Source organism: Coccinella septempunctata, chromosome X (genome assembly GCF_907165205.1).
Source record: "Coccinella septempunctata chromosome X, icCocSept1.1, whole genome shotgun sequence".
NCBI classification, from domain to species: domain Eukaryota; kingdom Metazoa; phylum Arthropoda; class Insecta; order Coleoptera; family Coccinellidae; genus Coccinella; species Coccinella septempunctata.
The window spans coordinates 2092483-2109872 of NC_058198.1; the positions used below are offsets into that span (position 1 = coordinate 2092483).

The window sequence follows — 17390 nt, forward strand, 5'->3', positions numbered from 1 at the left end:
AATTAAGCATTTGTGCATGTCCCAAGGCTCTTCAGTGACTTTTCTATCATTGGAGAACAGATTCCGCAAGAAAAAAAAAATTAAATATTGATGACTCACCATTTCGTCTTGAAGTTGATTATGATGTGAAGCTTGGATAGGTACTGATATGGTCCAGTTTTCTTCAATTCCAATGAAATTCATTCCAGTCATCAAAAAGTTGTCTCAGCTGGAAAAATGATTGTTTAAATATTTCGTGAGAGAGAATATCGATGAATTGTAAATAGAAAAATCAATAAGTGCATGTATCGTTGAATTAGAATTGTTTAAGGAAAGGATATTGTAAAAACGAGCATATATTTGATGTTATTGAATGCTATTGAAATAGTTAGGAATAATAAAAAATAAAAGCTTGATGAAATCGAATTGATGGAATGAATCTTAAGTAAAAAAGGCACATTACCGGATGATCATCCAATTAGAAGATTCAGCGTAATTAGAAACAGTAAATTAGTAAAAATTCAGGAATTACGAAATTGTCAGACTTCATTCGTTTCGGCCACACAGAGAATAAAGAATACAGAAGTATGTTCATCGAGGGCACAGAGACTACAGACATTATTTCATAAAATAGTAAGAGAATGGACCATAAAGTAGGGTAATTTAGGATGTTAAGCTAAGGTTTTTGAATATACTTTTTGTTTGAATTAGGAATCTTTGAGATTAGAGTATCGGGCAGTTCGAAATTAAAATTCGATTTTTAAATCCGAGTTGTGGAATAGTTTTTCTATTTCATGTATAATAAAAGTCCATCTTCCATGAATACCTCATGTGAGATCATTCATTTCAATTTTTCGAAAGAAGTTTGATAGGAATTAATTATTTTGTCTACTGCACATGGTTTCTAAATTTTCTCTAGTGATTCATTTAGAGACAATGCATGTGAGAAGGAAATGAATACTTATGGTGTACTCTCGTAGAATATATAATTCAAAAAACGTTGTACACATACGCAGATGTTCGTATTTCATTGACCCTATCAAGTTATTGTTCACATTCACATTCAGTCACTTGATTTTCAATCCATTTCCAATTTCTTTTCGAGAAGGAGAGTTTGGAAGATAGGAATTTTACTTTTAGGGGATGCAGAGTTCGATTTGAATTTTGATTTAATTCGAAATTAAGCTGATGTTTTATACATTTTGAAAAATCTCATGATAACAACTCTTCCATGGCTAAAATGCCAGTGGATCCATGGAATAATGGACCTGATTGAATACCCCAATTATTGAAACTAGTGGTGCAAAAAAGACTTAAATTAATAGATCCGAATTTTGATTTGAATAATTTTTATTTGCGTGTTCCTATTTACTCTTGCAGTTGTTCAGATCTTCAATCCTCTACGAATAGAAAGGAATGCAACCTTCATGGTATCAAAACCTGTTCAATTCAGCAAAGAATATCTTACAAAGTACCTGGGATTGGACAATTAACATAATCTGAAATATATGAAAAATCGTAGATCGGTTTCAATGTCAAAAGTAACCTTCCAGAAAGAGGCTGGCTGTTAGAATATTCATATGTTCCACATGCGAGATGAGAAAAATAGAATGGAATATTTCAGGCTTAGGATCTTCCGTCCCCGGCATTGCCCGTTTCGGTCGTTTTTTGTAATATACTTTTTTTTCGGTGCATTCGGAATTACAAGTCCCCCGAAAAGGGTCAAAAAAAGTAAATGCTTGTATATGCTGAGCCTGCGATATTTAAGATTTTATCAGTTGGCCCGTCCGAAGAGGTCGAGCCTTTGAACATAGAAAAGAGCGCCGGTCAACCCACGACCTTCATGTAAATAAACCAAATATTTCCATAACGAACGGACCAACAACGCAGGACCGTCATGAAAATATTCATTCCTAAATATTATTATCATCATTAATGTAAACTACTTCTTCTGAGATCGAGTTCGAAACCGTATCGCTTCAACCCTTAGTGTTACGACCCCAACCCCTATATTTCGAAATGGGGAGATGGGGTAAGTTGCACCTCCCTTGGAAGGCGAATATTCACTCATTCATTCTGCAATTTCGATGATGAATCTGCTGTAAATTTATGACAGAAACGAAACGATTGAATATGCTAAACTCAGAAGAGAAAGGCCTTTCAAATGAGGTATCACTTACCCCTAAATATAGGTGTTGAGGTTGTAACACCAAGAGTTCAAGAAAAACAGTTTTGAATTCGATCTTAGAAGTTGTCCTTCTGCAATCAAAAAACAACATGTTTTATATAATTCACATACAGAGCAGCTGTTACGTTTTCAATGGTCCACTCTGTAAATAATCATCACAGAAGATTCATAGGACTATAATGACTGAGAGGAAACCCAGTCGTTTTTAATTAATGTCACTTTACTTCTCGAATAAACCCTGTATTCAAAAGAAACTAGCGTCTTGCTTGAAGGCATTTGCGTGCCTTTACCTATTCTAGAAACTAGCTTTCCTGTAGTGTATCGTTCAGGGTGCTTTACCTAGATGCGCTTGCAACAGTAAACAAATTCCCTCCTCTGATAAGAATTCACAAAGCCGACGAAATATCTCTCTAATTGTTTTACCAAGAATGATAACAGGACACAGCGATAAGGGTGTCAGAAGCATTTCTGAACCAGGAAACCCCGAAGAGAAATCATTCGGGCAAAGAAGCCACAAGCTTATTTTTGGGGGTTATTTCAATTTATCTCCATCCCAACCTTAAAAGCAAAACCCAAACTGTTTTTGTTGTGAACTAAGTAGATTTCAAAAACAATTAATTTGGTGTAAAAACTGTCAAAAACACTCACCTGTAGCTTCGCCAAGTATATACTGCAAGCTCCCCATTCATCGTCGAAACTCGTCTAGCCCTGAAAAGAAAAAAAATTAGAAAACCGCCTAAATCAGCTATCATTGTTCACAAAACGAATAAAGTGGCACAGAAGGAAAAGAATTGGGCGCTTGATTGACATGGTAAGTAGATTGGGTGCGTTCCAAAAGTGCGATTGATTATTGAAGCAATATTCGTGAGCAGGCTGCGTCCAATTTCCATTTCTCGCAGATTTCGGAGGATTATGCACAGTAGAAAATCGAGAAATATCAAAAAACCTCGACTTACTTATGTGACGTACCTATATAAGTCGTCTATAACCGAATCGTATTGTTTTGACCACGAAATGAGCCGATCGCTAAGCTGTATTGGTCTTAGTATGGAAATTTCGCTAATCTTGAATGTGACACTCGAAGAAAACCAACTGGTGAGTTCTAATAGGCAATATAGACCATCCTAAGAAAAAAATTTTGATTTTCTCTAGTTAGTTCGATTTTGGCTGGTAATTTGGTCAACCGTTTGAACGGTTCAAAATTTCATATTCCAAATTTTCTTCAATCTGAAATATTCTGCTGAATGATCCTTGGAATCGAATTTCTTTCAGAAATGGTGTTTTGGGATAAAGCTAGAACTTTCTACCTTTCTTTCATATTCGTTATGGTTTTCATCCTGGACGTACTAGCTATTCTCTTAACTACGATCATTAATCTCTTCATAAGTATCAAGGTAAATTGATGGGTTGGGCCTATAGGGGAATACATGGTAGAATGTAAGTATTTTTTCTATTACCTGCAACCACAGGAAGATAATTTTGAAATCGACTTTATTTGATGGTCAGATAATTATCTACTAGCCAAAAATAAACTGAGCTGAAAAATTTCTCACCCCCCTGAAATTCAACTTTGCGTTTTGATATATGCAGAAAGCTTTCCTTCGGCTATTCTGCCTTTTTCCTATAATCTATTGGAGATAAACATTTTTTCTTTTCATTTTGCTTCGAAAAAGTTAGAGCATTCCAAAGAAGGAAATGGTCAACATTTGTGACAAATCCGATGCATTTGTTCGATTGTAAACTACATGTGAGTCAAACCTCTCCAACAACAAATTTAACGATCCTCAACGGCCAATTCAATCAAATACGCGATAATTATTGTATGGAGCCATTAACATTTCGATAACGTATTTTTTCCAAAGGAATTACCAATTCAAACAAAGATAGATTGACCGTTGCGAAAACAGAGCTTTCTTATGAGTAATTAATCTTGCTGGTAGAAAACAAGGTACGACAGAGTGTACTGTTCGTCATTATTGTATATTGGTAAAGACGCGAGCAAGAATAAAAGTATCAAACCAAGATCTCTCATTGTTGAAATAGATAACGTCTTTTTAAAGACATGCTACCATAAATTTTCAACTACAGATTCATTGAAACAGCTGCCCATTCATTTTGGCGTTCTCATAGATGATATAACCACGATAATGGGTTCATTAAAAGGCCTCTTAAGTGAACCTGATTCCAAAATACGATTAGATAACAACGAGAGCTCCTACCACGAACGGTCCGTTATAAATGGAATTATCGAATGTATTTTATCGATTATCACCCCAAAATCGAAGGTTTTTTACTCTCTTACTGTTGACCTGTTGTGATTCCTTCGATCTAGCTTAACGTCGAGCTAGCATAACCCAGGAGGTCATCAAGAATCTGATTATACAATTTTAAGCTCATTTCAGGCTTCTGCTAGCTGCTAGGTTGTGCCAGCAGAACCCACGATTGCAGATAAGCCTAAAATTGGGCTTTTATGTTGGCCAGAAACAAAACTCAAAATTCTACGGTGGTTCTGCCTTTATGGGTTCAGGTTGGCGGCACAACATGAAAGCTCGTGAAAATATGTGGCTGATAGCACTCGAACAGCGGCCATTGTACGCTTGTAAGTCCTTTATTTATCCGATGACATTCGAACACATAAACGGAAAATTTAATAAACACAAATATATAATCGTTCTATTCAAATGTACTGATGTATACGCATCAATTCGAGAAATGCATAGCCGCACCTTCAAAGAATTATATCCGTTCATCTACAGGCTGTGAGAACAACGAATTCAGTAGTAAGGTCATTGGAATTCATAAAATTCGATTCAAGGGCGGTTTCAGTGGGGGAGGGAGCGTTTAGGTCGATGAAATTTTGATTTTTTTTACTAGACGAGTGGCTCTTTCAGAATATGTATCACATTCAGATGCACGATGATTTTCCTAGGAAAAAATCCACTCGAAAGTTGACCTCCGAAAATTCCCAAAAAGATGGGGTCAGTTGAAACATCCTCAAGACCGATCGGTTGTGTCGAAATGGAAGAAATTCTCAGATTTATTACAAGAAGAGTTGCTCTTTCAGAATATGTATCACATTCAGATCTACGATGATTTTCCTGGAAGAAAATTCACTCGAAATTTGACCTTCGAAAATTCCCAAAAAGATGGGGTCAGTTTAAACTCTTAAGACCGAACCGTTGTGTCGAAATTGATGAAATTCTCAGGTTTTTTACTAGAAGAGTTGCTCTTTCAGAATATGTCTCACATTCAGATCTACGATGATTTTCCTTTAAGAAAATCCACTCGAAAGTTGACCTTCGAAAATTTCCTAAAAAGATGGGGTCAGTTTAACATATAGCTTGTATTACAATTATAAAGATATACCTAGTTATTTCATATCAACCTCAGAGAACTTCAAATGGACAATTATTGATCCCAGCCCCCTCAATATCACTCCTGGAACCGCCACTGATTCGATTGTTAAAATTCCCCATCGGACAAAATCAAAATTCCTCAAATATCCCTGCTGTTAGGGGCAAATGAGCATAACGACAGAACATCATCCACGACTCCAATTCCTAGAAATGCCAATCGTCAGAGTGACAATAAAACACTCGGGATGAATTTGAGTGAGAAAAAAAAAACGCAATATTCAATTTAACTTTATGACCTGTGCTAAATTGCTGTGAAGATCGAGCGATCCACTACGTGCTCCTGTACGCTTTCAAGTAATTATTTTTGGCAACTCAGAATTTCAACGAGTGGTCAAGAGCGAAACCTAATACGAACGGAATTGACACACTCAAATTGGATATTTGGCGTAGGATGGACTTTGATTTTTCTGTAACTAGTCTCACATTTCAGATGATTTTAAGGAAAATACTCGTTTCATTTCGAACACCTGACGAATTATTAATTAATTCTGAGAATTATGGGGACTTATTACACAAGAATAAGTGATATCCTTCAAAAGTTTTACTTTGTATGAAAAAGAGTCAGAAATCGTTGAAAAAACTTTAACAATGCACGAAAATCATGTCTCATCGAAACGCAGCAGCGTCCCAGACTCCAAAAATGGGCACCCTCTCTACTTACTCCTGTGTGTGATTTTATGAATGCGCAAGCACTTTTCGATATGTTGCTCTTCAAAAATCATTTGACTTGTTGCGTGTTCAAGTGCAAGTTCCTAAACAAAACGGTAATGAATAGGTGTTATTCGATGTTGTCATTACTAACGATTGTTGCTTAAATATTTTAAACAAAAGGGAATCCAACCCTCCTTACATTTTCCCTTGAAATTTCTTTAAAATTAGAAATGACACTTCATGATAAATGAACAAAACGTGGATCAGCTTAACTGAATTTTTTCTCGTTTCACATAACTGTTTTTTTCGGAATTAATATCCAGATACTTCGGAATTTACTAAAGTAACCATTCGGAAATGTTAAAAAACGAATACCCTATACTTGACTGGTATTGAAAAAAAAATTCAGGACCATTTCTTCGAGTCCATCCATTCTGTGTATTTCGAATTCATTTGGAGGTGCATTCTGATGGTGCACCTGCATAAACGCGTGCCATGGTGACAATGGCTCGTTATTCAGGGTCCATTGATATGCCAAAGAGAAAAAGCCTAAGCCTGTGCATCTTCGTATGCACATTACCATTATAGTCACGTATGCCGACCGCCATCAACTTCATTGTACCCGATATATTCTGCTTAAATTGTTTTCTGTTGAACTTTTTTCTGGCTCCGACTGTTATCGCAACCAGAACTATATACAGGGTACTCGAAATACCATCGGGCATTTTCTATCGGGAAAATCTCGACCGCTAGTGAGTTTCAATGGAAATGCAACCCTTTGATTGCCAACTAACCCATCGATGGATGTATTTATATTTTACTGGAGTGTTTTACTGAATAAACCTATTCAGTATATTAAAGCACTAAATAATAAGAATGTACGTTCATTATAGCTGTTTAAGGCATTTTTCTATTTTTGTTTCATTTTCAGGACTACATGAGTTTGAACGATCAATATGAGGAGCTTGCGCTCTACTTGGCGAAGGCACAGGTGAGCATTTTCGAAAATTCTACCGATTTTTATATTTTCCCACTCGAATTATCCCCCTCATTTAAAAATTGAAATTTCACATTTGAGCTGATCTTTTTAACTACTTATTTCCAATCTATATTTACGAAGTCCTGATGTTAATGTACAGGATGTCCTTAAATGAAATCGATAAAATTCATGAGGTCTTAGGGACTGCCAATATGATCACAAAATGCCATATAAAAATGCTTCGATACTGACACAATGCTTTGTCCTGTAGGATTTTTCCGTGTCTTCGAATCTGACCTTAGATTTTCGCTAATTATTATACATGGTGTTCGATATGGCTGACTGAATTTTCTGCTAAATTCACAATGCATACATTAATTACATACATACATTAATTCCCTGTCCAAAAAACTTTCAGTACGAGAAATATTGACACATATGGAACGTAATATTATTATCTCTTCTATTTCAAGGTAATGAATTGTACGATTTCCCAACCGAGATATAAATTCAGTTACCTAATTATTGAATGTCTACGTTATAACTCAATTTTTGGCTCTGGGCAGGTGCTTAACAACATAATTCATCTGGAGTATTCAAGTTTATCGGCATTAATGGGCCTTTAACCCAGATTAATGAGTTTCCAGATAGACATTTGATTCTGAGCAATACTTAATAGAAGGATGAACAATGTTTCTTATAGGAGTCATCACACAAATCTCCTTTAACGAGATATATTCGCAAATGGGACAGCTTACGCTAAATGCCGATTTAAACTCACTCTGTACTATTAACTTTTGACGAATGGCATGACTAGGAAATAGGAATTCAGGAATAAACCCACACTTAATGTTATTTAATACCATTACTCTTTCAAATTTACAAGAGGTACCATTATGGATTACAACAATCAATTTTTCTCCTCAACGGTACATATGACGAAATAATTTTCCAATTTTGGGAGAAAAAGAACTAATATTACTGTTTCTCCACCACCATCGGTTTAAAAATATAAGATTTGTCCTTATCCCAGAATCCTAATTAAAATTCGAATGAGCATTGACAATGCTATTGTTATTAAACTTAACAGGTACGTTGTACTGACCATTTTTTCTCAAATAGATGTTTCTTAAAAGGCTGGAAGAACTAAAAGTCGTTGCTGTTCTTTTTTCCCCTTGCAGCGAAAAACGGATCTACTGAGGCTTCTGTCCTTTTTTCTTGACCCAACTCCTTGAGGAACCACGGATTCATCCTCGAAAATTCAAGCCTCTTTTTACCTGAAATGAATCAGTTACTATCCCTTCCTCAAGTTTTGATTCACAAACCTCTCGTTACAAAAAAAGGTTCATTGTAGCCGAAGTGTTCATCAGACAAGTAAACCCATTTAGGTTCCTGGGCGTACAACCTACTCTGAAGGTATTTGGGTTCTTTTTTGCCCCTATTCGCCCAGAATGGACCATCAGCATCTGATCTTTTCACACAACCGTGACTAGTACAAGCTACTGAATCGTTCTCCAAGATTTCATTTTCATCTGGCCAATCTGCTATGTATGGAGATACCACCATCCGTTTTCGAGGGTCCTCTGCCTGGAACAATATTAACTTGATTAAGAAGCTTTATTCCACTATTGATCAATAGTGGCATATTCTAAACTAGAACTAGAAAAACTCCAACTATTCTCAATAATCTTGTAAATATAGTAGAAATGGAGCAAGTTCATCGATGATTTCATAACTATTACTTCCGAAGAAAGCGTAACCGAAAAGGAAATATCCTAATGAATCTTACTATAAATTTCCCAAGAAAAAATTGGCAAAATTTCGCACTAAAATATTGGTATAGTGAAATTAGGTTTGAACTGTGAAATATGGGAAACAAAAACAGTTACATAGGTGCCTGGGATTTCAAATTTTAGAATATCGCTTTAAACTCTAGACAAGTTTTCTGGAAAACTTTTTCGATAGTGTTCAGACTTGATCAATGTTGTTCAACAAGAACTCGAATGGTTTTCTGGAACTATCAACCTAACGATACATCAAGAATTTGTTTATTCGAATGATCGTTAGCAAATTTTTAGGTACTCACACGAAAACAGCTAACCATACCGAAAATAAAAATCAGTTTCACTAGGAGACTCATTTTTCGATGGAAGCTAGACACTAAATCAGTAGCAGGAAGCAAAAGACGCCTTATATACCTTTCAGGAGATTTTTCGCTCTGACCAAAACTGTGTTTACATCAGTTTCTCTATTAGAAATGGGAATTGGGGAGTTTGCTGACTTGCCTGTCACTCAAAATCATATTGGGGGACGTATTTCCTTCATAAAATATTACTCTTGTTGTTCTCATCAAGTTCAGAATCCCATAAGTTTGAACTTACTATACCACGAGACATTCGAGATATATTTCAAACAAAAAGTATAGATTTTCGGAATTCACTTTTATCGATGAAAATACTATACGAATTCCAATTCAATGAAGATGAAATACTTCCATAATTCTTCGCAGAATTCGAATGGAATTCACAGTTTTCAATTTAAATTTTTTTTTTGCAGAATGATATTTCACAAGCACTGGAAAACCAATATGCGACCCAGTTAGCAACCCATAAACTGGACGAAGTGAAAAAAATACCAACGAACGAGAGAATTTTTCGACCATTGAAAAACGGTGTCAATCCAAAGCCAGATAATAATGGTCACAAGGTTCACTTCGCTGATGCTTACGAGGAGATCTATATAGAGCCGAATGTGATCGTTAGAGATGGAGGGAGTACTCCATATCCTACACAGAAGGATAGATTAAAAAACAACGAACAGTGCCTTAAGAGTTGCCTGAAAAAACCGTTCAAAGAATCTCAACAGAATAAGATCACAAGTGGGTTCTTTGACAACTCAAATATAAGCATGAGGAATAATAGCTCATTCCCTAGAAATATGATACCACAACAGAACAATAACCGTGCTATCCCGAAGATAACACTTTCTGGGAGCTACCCCTGCTTGGCATCACCTGAAACGAACATACTATACGCGCCTGATTTACCTTTGAGTGGCAACTATTTATCTCCTCAAAATGTCATACCTTCAATGCGAAGATGGAGTCCAAGCCCAGCATTTTTTCAAGAGGAAAAGCCTAGATCATACCAAGACACCGCTCTTTTTTATACAGATAACAGCGCATCCTTTCAAGAGGCCACCTCCATCTGCAGCAAAGAAAATAGACCGTTGTGCTACGAAGATCTCAACAGTGTATTCTATAAGGAACCAAAGGAATCCAAACCAATCCTATACCAAGAAACGGGCATTCAGTGTGACAACCTACCAAACGAAATATACCACTCGACAGATGCGCACAACGCTAATGAGGCAGATGAGAATCTACTCGCCCTAATTGCATCTATCAAAGCAGATATTCAGGAACTGAAACAGAGGTACGAAAACGACGATGAAATCGAAAGGAATCGGTTCTTAACCAAGGAGTTGGACGAGATACTCCAAATGTATAAAATGAATATGTCTATGGAAAGAGAAAACGATATGATATCCGAAATTGGAAGTACTAGCAGCTATCAATCAGTGAGTATATTCCTGAGATGTTTCTCATCTATTGGAAAATTTTTATCAGAACTTTGTGATGACGACGATGATATGTACATACCAGAGATACCAAGACACAGACAACATCAATTTCGCCGTTCTAAGGAGCATAGAAGATCTCGTCGACACTTCTGAATCACTTTTTGTCTTCAAATGTATTGTCCATCTTGTACGATATATTGAGAACCCTTACATACTTTTTTGTATTCACTCAATCATGTCATCTAGATGTGTGAATGTTTTTCTTGTCTCTACTGTGTATCCTTAGACAGAGTTTTGTGAATATATGTTACAACTCTCGAATGTTAATAAATACCCCCATCAGATTTTTCAAACTAACGATTATTTTCAGTTTCAGTTCAATTATTTTTTACACTGATTTTTTACAGGAAAGCTTAGCAAATGTTGCTCATAATGCTGTTACCCAAACCTCCCCTCCTCTTTCAATAAGCTCAACTAATCTATCCAAAGGCTCAGACTGCTCGTCTTCACCTTGCTTAACCTCAGTATCGGATACTGAACTAGCAGATGACGAAAGTATTTCCTCGAACGAAATAAAATATCAAAAACCATCCATCGATTGGATGGTTCACTCAACACCTCAGGCCGTTTTGAGGAGCAAATCGTCATCAGCACCAGTCTTGAAAAACAATCAACCGAAGGTAACAATTCACTTGCGTTGTATTTTTTTAGGTATAAAAACAGCTGCACTGAAAAAATTTGATTTCCAAATTTTATTACACTTGCCATTTCCGAATTATTCTTGAATCCTAGACACCATCCACTTTAAACTTTTTAGGTACCTAACTATGATAGCCGAGTAGGATTTGGACTAGAATTTATTACAAATTGATTACAACTGACTCATCTATTCAAAATTAGAATTTTTGAGTTTGGGTTTTAATTAATTTGTAATAAATTCTATTCCAAATCCTATTCTGTCATCACAGTTACCTCAAAAAGTAATTTCCTACACCAAGCAGGTGTAGGGTGTAGGAAATGCCAAGTGTAATAAAATTTTGACCTGATGCAATGAATTGTAATAAAAATGTAACAAATTCTTCCGGATTTGGCTGGTGTGGGAATAATTAATTAAAGCATTATTACCATCCAGTTCCGCATAATCAACGTGTATACTAGCCGAAAAAAAACTGAATCTATCCCCTCAAATAAAATGTATTTCTGAATGTATTTTTACCTCACCATTCTCCAAATTGTGCCAATCCCGTGCAACATCAATAAACTCGAGTTCCACTCACTAAAGGTATACACACATACAAAAAAATAGATATACTCCAGCCTCAGAATTCGAAGAAAACTCGCTAAGAGTTTTCTCATTGCCGAAAATCGAATTGAAAATTCAGTAGGTACTCGTGTTTTGAACAAAACCATTTTGCTTCCACATTTTTTGGGAAGATTGAACTGTGTATGATGAAGGATAGAAATCCGACCTGTACACCAGCCCTTATTTACCTTCCTCGTAGTTTTACGTAAAATGACAGCGATGAGCCCTTTAGGTTTAATTGATATTCACATGGTTGGCCATGCATAAGTAATCTGGTGTTTTCAGGTGAACAAGCAGACTCGATCGCAGTCGGATCGGCACCTGGCTGGTGAGTACATCAATATGTCCATCCGCATAAAAGAATATAAGTTCTTTCGCAGCCTCAGTGTTAAAGTTAATGACAATTGGCCGGTACGCAAAGCCGAACAGCTATGGAGACAGCTGCGAACACACAAAATCGCAGGTTTGTTCGCTGTTCAGTGACCAATTCGGTAAAATGACATTTTGGGAAATGATGAGTATTTTCACTGATGTTACATTCAATCATGAACCACTCCTTCAGGATGCTCAACACAGTTCCAACCTAAAGACCTAAATTCCCACTGAATGAACCTCCCCATGCATGCACTCGTTGAACGTACCATCAACTGCACAAAATCCTTCCAATTTTTCTCTTATTCATTGTTGTAGTACTAGTGTTCATTCTGGAAGGTCCAGAATGTGTGGGTTGTAGCTTCCTCTATTTTAAAACACAGTTGTCATATATGTATTTCTGATATTTTCTGGACTAGTATGTTCCCCCCATATCATTTCCAGCAGAAATGAATCACAAAATGAAAAAACATCCGATATATGAATCCGGTCACTTGAACTCGCTGTGTAAGCTTTGCTTCCGGTCGAGGGTTGCAAATTTCCTCACCCAATTTCCTGTTTCAGAAATCGAAGCGGCAGAAGCATGCAAGTGGCTGAGAGCTACAGGGTTTCCCCAATATGCACAAATGTACGAAGGTAAGGAATCCTCGACAGAAACGAAAACGTTGAATATTTTAATGGAATTTTCACAGATATGCAATTTCCTGTGGACATATCCACTGCGGCGCAAGATCATCCACGGTTGGAACCTGACATACTCAACTCCTTATTCAGGAGGCTCCAAATTCTTAACAATTGTGTGCATCTTCACCAGCAGAGGGTAGCGCACAATACGGATGAATCTGAAGACGAAAACTATGCTCTGAGCAAAAATTGGACCTTTCAATCTGATATCAGGAGATGGTCCAGGGCTTGTATAAATGAACGTGAGTCTCATCGATTCAACTTGAACCTATTATCAAGACACCCCATATTTTCCAATCTCTGAAATTGATAACAAAAAAAACATTAAGTAGACAACCCCTCTAGGCCTATAAAAATAGAAAAATCTACCTCATCCATCATTTAGTAACATTAAACGGTCATCCATACTTAGTACCATTAAAATAAGAATACCCAGTTGGCACAAAAGCATGGCCACAGCCGTGGTTGATTCTGAAGAAAATTTTTCAAGGCCCAGGTATAGGTATGAGATACTACAGCTCAGAATTAGTGAGTGAATGGGTCAACTGATGAAAGAGTGTATAAAGCATCATGACATCTCATCCAAGTACATATTACTGAGTATCCCTATTTTAATGCCACTTAGTTTATCGAAGAATCTATGACAAATCAAATGCACTCATAGCTAATCAACATCGTTATTCATCAGCAACATTGGTTTCCAGCAACCGTACAAAGTGACAGCACGAAGACCAAGAAAACCTCGGATTCCGATGGTGCATGCGATGATCAGAATGGATCGCCAAGGGAAAGGCTAAGGAGGGGTGGTTCGGTGAAATGTCGTAGACGAAGAGAAGGTGTGATCATCAGTGAAAACGGGGCAAAACTGTTAGACTCTCTTTCAGAACAACTCAGCGGGATTTCTGTAGCTTCGAGTTTGAATCACGCGTCTGATTCTGAACTCACTCCGAAATTCTATAACAGGATTTGGAGGAAACCATCAGAGGACGAATTCCAACATAATGTTAGTTCGGATAGTAGGTGAGTATTGAAAGATTTCCAACAACAAAGCTCAGAATCAAATGATCATTCGAAAATCAATCGTCTCCCCTCTTATTTCAAGAACCGAGTGCCAAATTCCATCTGCAAAAGAAGAAGAAAGCAATATAATATATTGTAAATTCTCCTCTCACCAACTGGGCCAACTAGAAAAGATAGCAATGTTAAAACTCACAGCATATATAGAAAAATATTGTCCAACACATAGAACCGGATGGAACTGGGAGGTACCCAAAAATCTGTTGAGGAGAATGAAGAACCCTGCCTACAAAGGTGAGCTTGAACTGATATTTTCACAGTTCCCTCAGCATTTTCCACTACAGTCTCCAAATTTGTGTCATCCACGAATTGTTTCAGATAAAGTTGTTTTTGGTGTACCAATCCAACTAACCTTACAAAGAACTGGCCATCCCTTACCAAGAAATATTGAAAACGCACTTGAATGGCTGCAGCAAAATGCAGCAGACCAAGTCGGTCTATTCAGAAAGTCCGGGGTTAAATCAAGAATTCAAGCACTAAGAAATACTGTTGAATCATCGAATGAAATACTTTCTTTCGAAGATCAACAATCATATGACGTTGCAGACATGGTTAAGCAGTATTTTAGGGAACTACCCGAAGCATTGCTCACGAATAAACTTTCCGAAACCTTCAAACTGATTTTTCAGTGTACGTAGTCAAGTCCTTATCTTTTCGATCTAGTTTCCAATTAAAATGTTAATTCTAGATGTCCCTGTAGAACATCGTTTAGACGCTGTACTCTGTGGGATCTTCTTGATGCCTGATGAACATATAGAAGTACTTCAAACACTGGTATCTTTTCTCATAGTAATTGCAAAGCACTCGAAGGAGAATCAAATGAATGAAAGTAATTTAGCTACTTGTTTCGCACCGTCCCTCTTCCATTATTCCTCGATATCAAAATCAAATCTTGGAACCCCACAGGCTAAAGATTTGGCCGAGAACAAAGCAGCTCACGACTGCTTGCTATTTTTTCTAGAGAATCACGAAAAGCTCTTCACGGTAAGTTAATTTAATTTAAGAAGAAAGATCTTTGTCAACACGTCTACGAATGATTCCATAGGAATTATTATTGAATTACAGATCCCTAAAGGATTAATCAACCAGTGCAATCCTGCAGAGATGAAAGAGTGGAAAGTGTTGAATCTGAAAGAACTGGGTAAAGCTATGGGTGGTTGGAAAGAATACCTTAAAGAATGCGAGCAGGCGTATTTGAGAGAACTGAAAGAAAAATCTCGAGGTTGGACGTTGCTTCCGAACCTCAACAACACCAAAGTCGAAATTTTTTTCAAAAAAATCGACGACGGTCTCTCTGTGAGAGTTTGGAAAGTGGTAGCAGACATTGATGCACCACCTTCAGAAGTGATGCACAGGATTTTGAGGGAGAGGCACATATGGGACTTGGAATTGGTGTCGACCAAGATCGTGGTTCAACTAGATAGAAATACGGAAATTTTTCAGTATGGCAGAAAAAGGATGACACCTTTACCGGTAGAAGAATATTGCGTGGTTCGCCATTGGAAAACCGATCTGCCAAAGGGCTCGTGTTTGATTGTTGAAACTTCGGTAGAACACGAGGATATCATTCACATTCCCGATTGTATAAGAGGGATTGTGCATGCGTCGAGGTTTTATATAGAACCATGTGGATCTGGAAGGTCCCGTCTTCACCATATGTGCAGAACGGATACGATGTGAGTAGAAAAAAAACCATTTTCATGCATATTTTATTGTCAAATGATATTTTCGCAATATGAATAATGAAAAATCATTGCAGGGGAAGGAAACCAGAATATTACTACAAAAACTACGGTCATATAATTGGGTTTTTCATTTCTAATATACAGTCCTCCTTCTGTCATCGGACAATTGGGCCTGAAAGCAAAGTTTGAGAAGCCAAAGATTAGAATAATTCAAAAAGTATTTGTACCTAATCATTTCAAATAATTCTCGAGGTTTCTCCCATCCTTCCTTAATCAATATCTTGAATAATATCTCGGGTACTCTTAATGCCATGAGATTATTGTTATTATGTTGAAACCATGTACAGATTCAATCTTATTTTGTTGTAAATAATACCGTTTTCTCTGAAAAGAATGGATAGAAATTTATCTGTTCATGCTAGTCATGATAAGTTCATGATATGAACTCAAATCACCAATTTCAGGTTGTACTTACGAATGAAAATGTCACATCTTATGGGTCAGTTGTATGTGGAAAATCTCTCAGCATTAATTTTGACAATATAATATAAAAAAAAATTTAAACATATCTACTTATATTTATACACATATTTATAGAATGCAGAGATACAACAGTTATAAGAAATATTTTATTTTTATATGATATATAGGAATGTTAACTGTTTCATGTTGTCCTGTTCTTCCTAGAAATGTAAAAACTTTAGATTATCAGAATACATTGTTGATTAAATCATAATTACTCAATAACCTTACCAAAAATACTAGCATCACGTCCATTAATAATGGATTCACCCCACCTTCCAGTCAATCCATAAAATATCTTTCTTATTCGCTTTTCATTTCAATTCCTCCTTCATTGGCATTTTTATTTAACAGCTCTCTTCAAGTACCGCAAGAAAGGTAAATTTGATGCACATAATTTATCCAGCAAAACAATCCGAATTCTCGAGTATTAATTTTGAAGGAAACCTGTGACAATCCAAAGTTGAATATTTCTAACATTCTTCCTTGAACTGTAAATTTAAAATAACGTTTTTCGTATGAAATGACCGCATTTATGGTTGTTGAGGTAATCATTTTATAATGAAATCTAGTCAATTTAAAATTAATTATAGATAACTTGTAGTTTCCAATAATCTCGATTAACCAACTCGACTAAAAAGAGTACTTTGTTTATACATTATTGTGCGCCAGGAGTAATGATTTACGTACTCTATGTACAGTTTTTTGTAAATTTGTGTTTTCATTTAGGCTTAACATTGTTTACATATACTTCATTTGTTTCCCAACAATATACATGAAATTCTCAAAATGGAATAAAAATAAATTTTTGAATCACACGTGTTTCTCTAACCCCATTTCGAACCCGTTGTACAATTCTTCTGAATCTGAATTATATAATATAAAATTAAACGTGGCCGTCAGGGTCATCATGAGGAGTGGATTGGGGATCTTGAAGGGGGATGAGTTGCTC

At 36.4% G+C, this 17390-nt stretch overlaps 1 protein-coding gene across 2 annotated transcripts in view; it reads left to right on the plus strand.

Moving 5' to 3' along the window:
• The window catches only part of LOC123322066 (rho GTPase-activating protein 7), a 39050-nt gene extending 22404 nt beyond the window's left edge, over positions 1 to 16646 (plus strand). For both annotated transcript variants that reach the window (XM_044909894.1, XM_044909895.1), the window contains 12 exons: positions 7166 to 7225; positions 9770 to 10792; positions 11203 to 11475; positions 12384 to 12426; positions 13035 to 13106; positions 13163 to 13396; positions 13859 to 14174; positions 14257 to 14465; positions 14550 to 14861; positions 14920 to 15215; positions 15297 to 15907; positions 15991 to 16646. In XM_044909894.1, coding sequence (XP_044765829.1) covers positions 7172 to 7225; positions 9770 to 10792; positions 11203 to 11475; positions 12384 to 12426; positions 13035 to 13106; positions 13163 to 13396; positions 13859 to 14174; positions 14257 to 14465; positions 14550 to 14861; positions 14920 to 15215; positions 15297 to 15907; positions 15991 to 16105 — 3558 coding nt within the window. In that variant the 5' untranslated portion in view covers positions 7166 to 7171 and the 3' untranslated portion in view covers positions 16106 to 16646. The remainder of the gene's footprint in view (positions 1 to 7165; positions 7226 to 9769; positions 10793 to 11202; positions 11476 to 12383; positions 12427 to 13034; positions 13107 to 13162; positions 13397 to 13858; positions 14175 to 14256; positions 14466 to 14549; positions 14862 to 14919; positions 15216 to 15296; positions 15908 to 15990) is intronic.
• Positions 16647 to 17390: the final 744 nt, after the last annotated feature.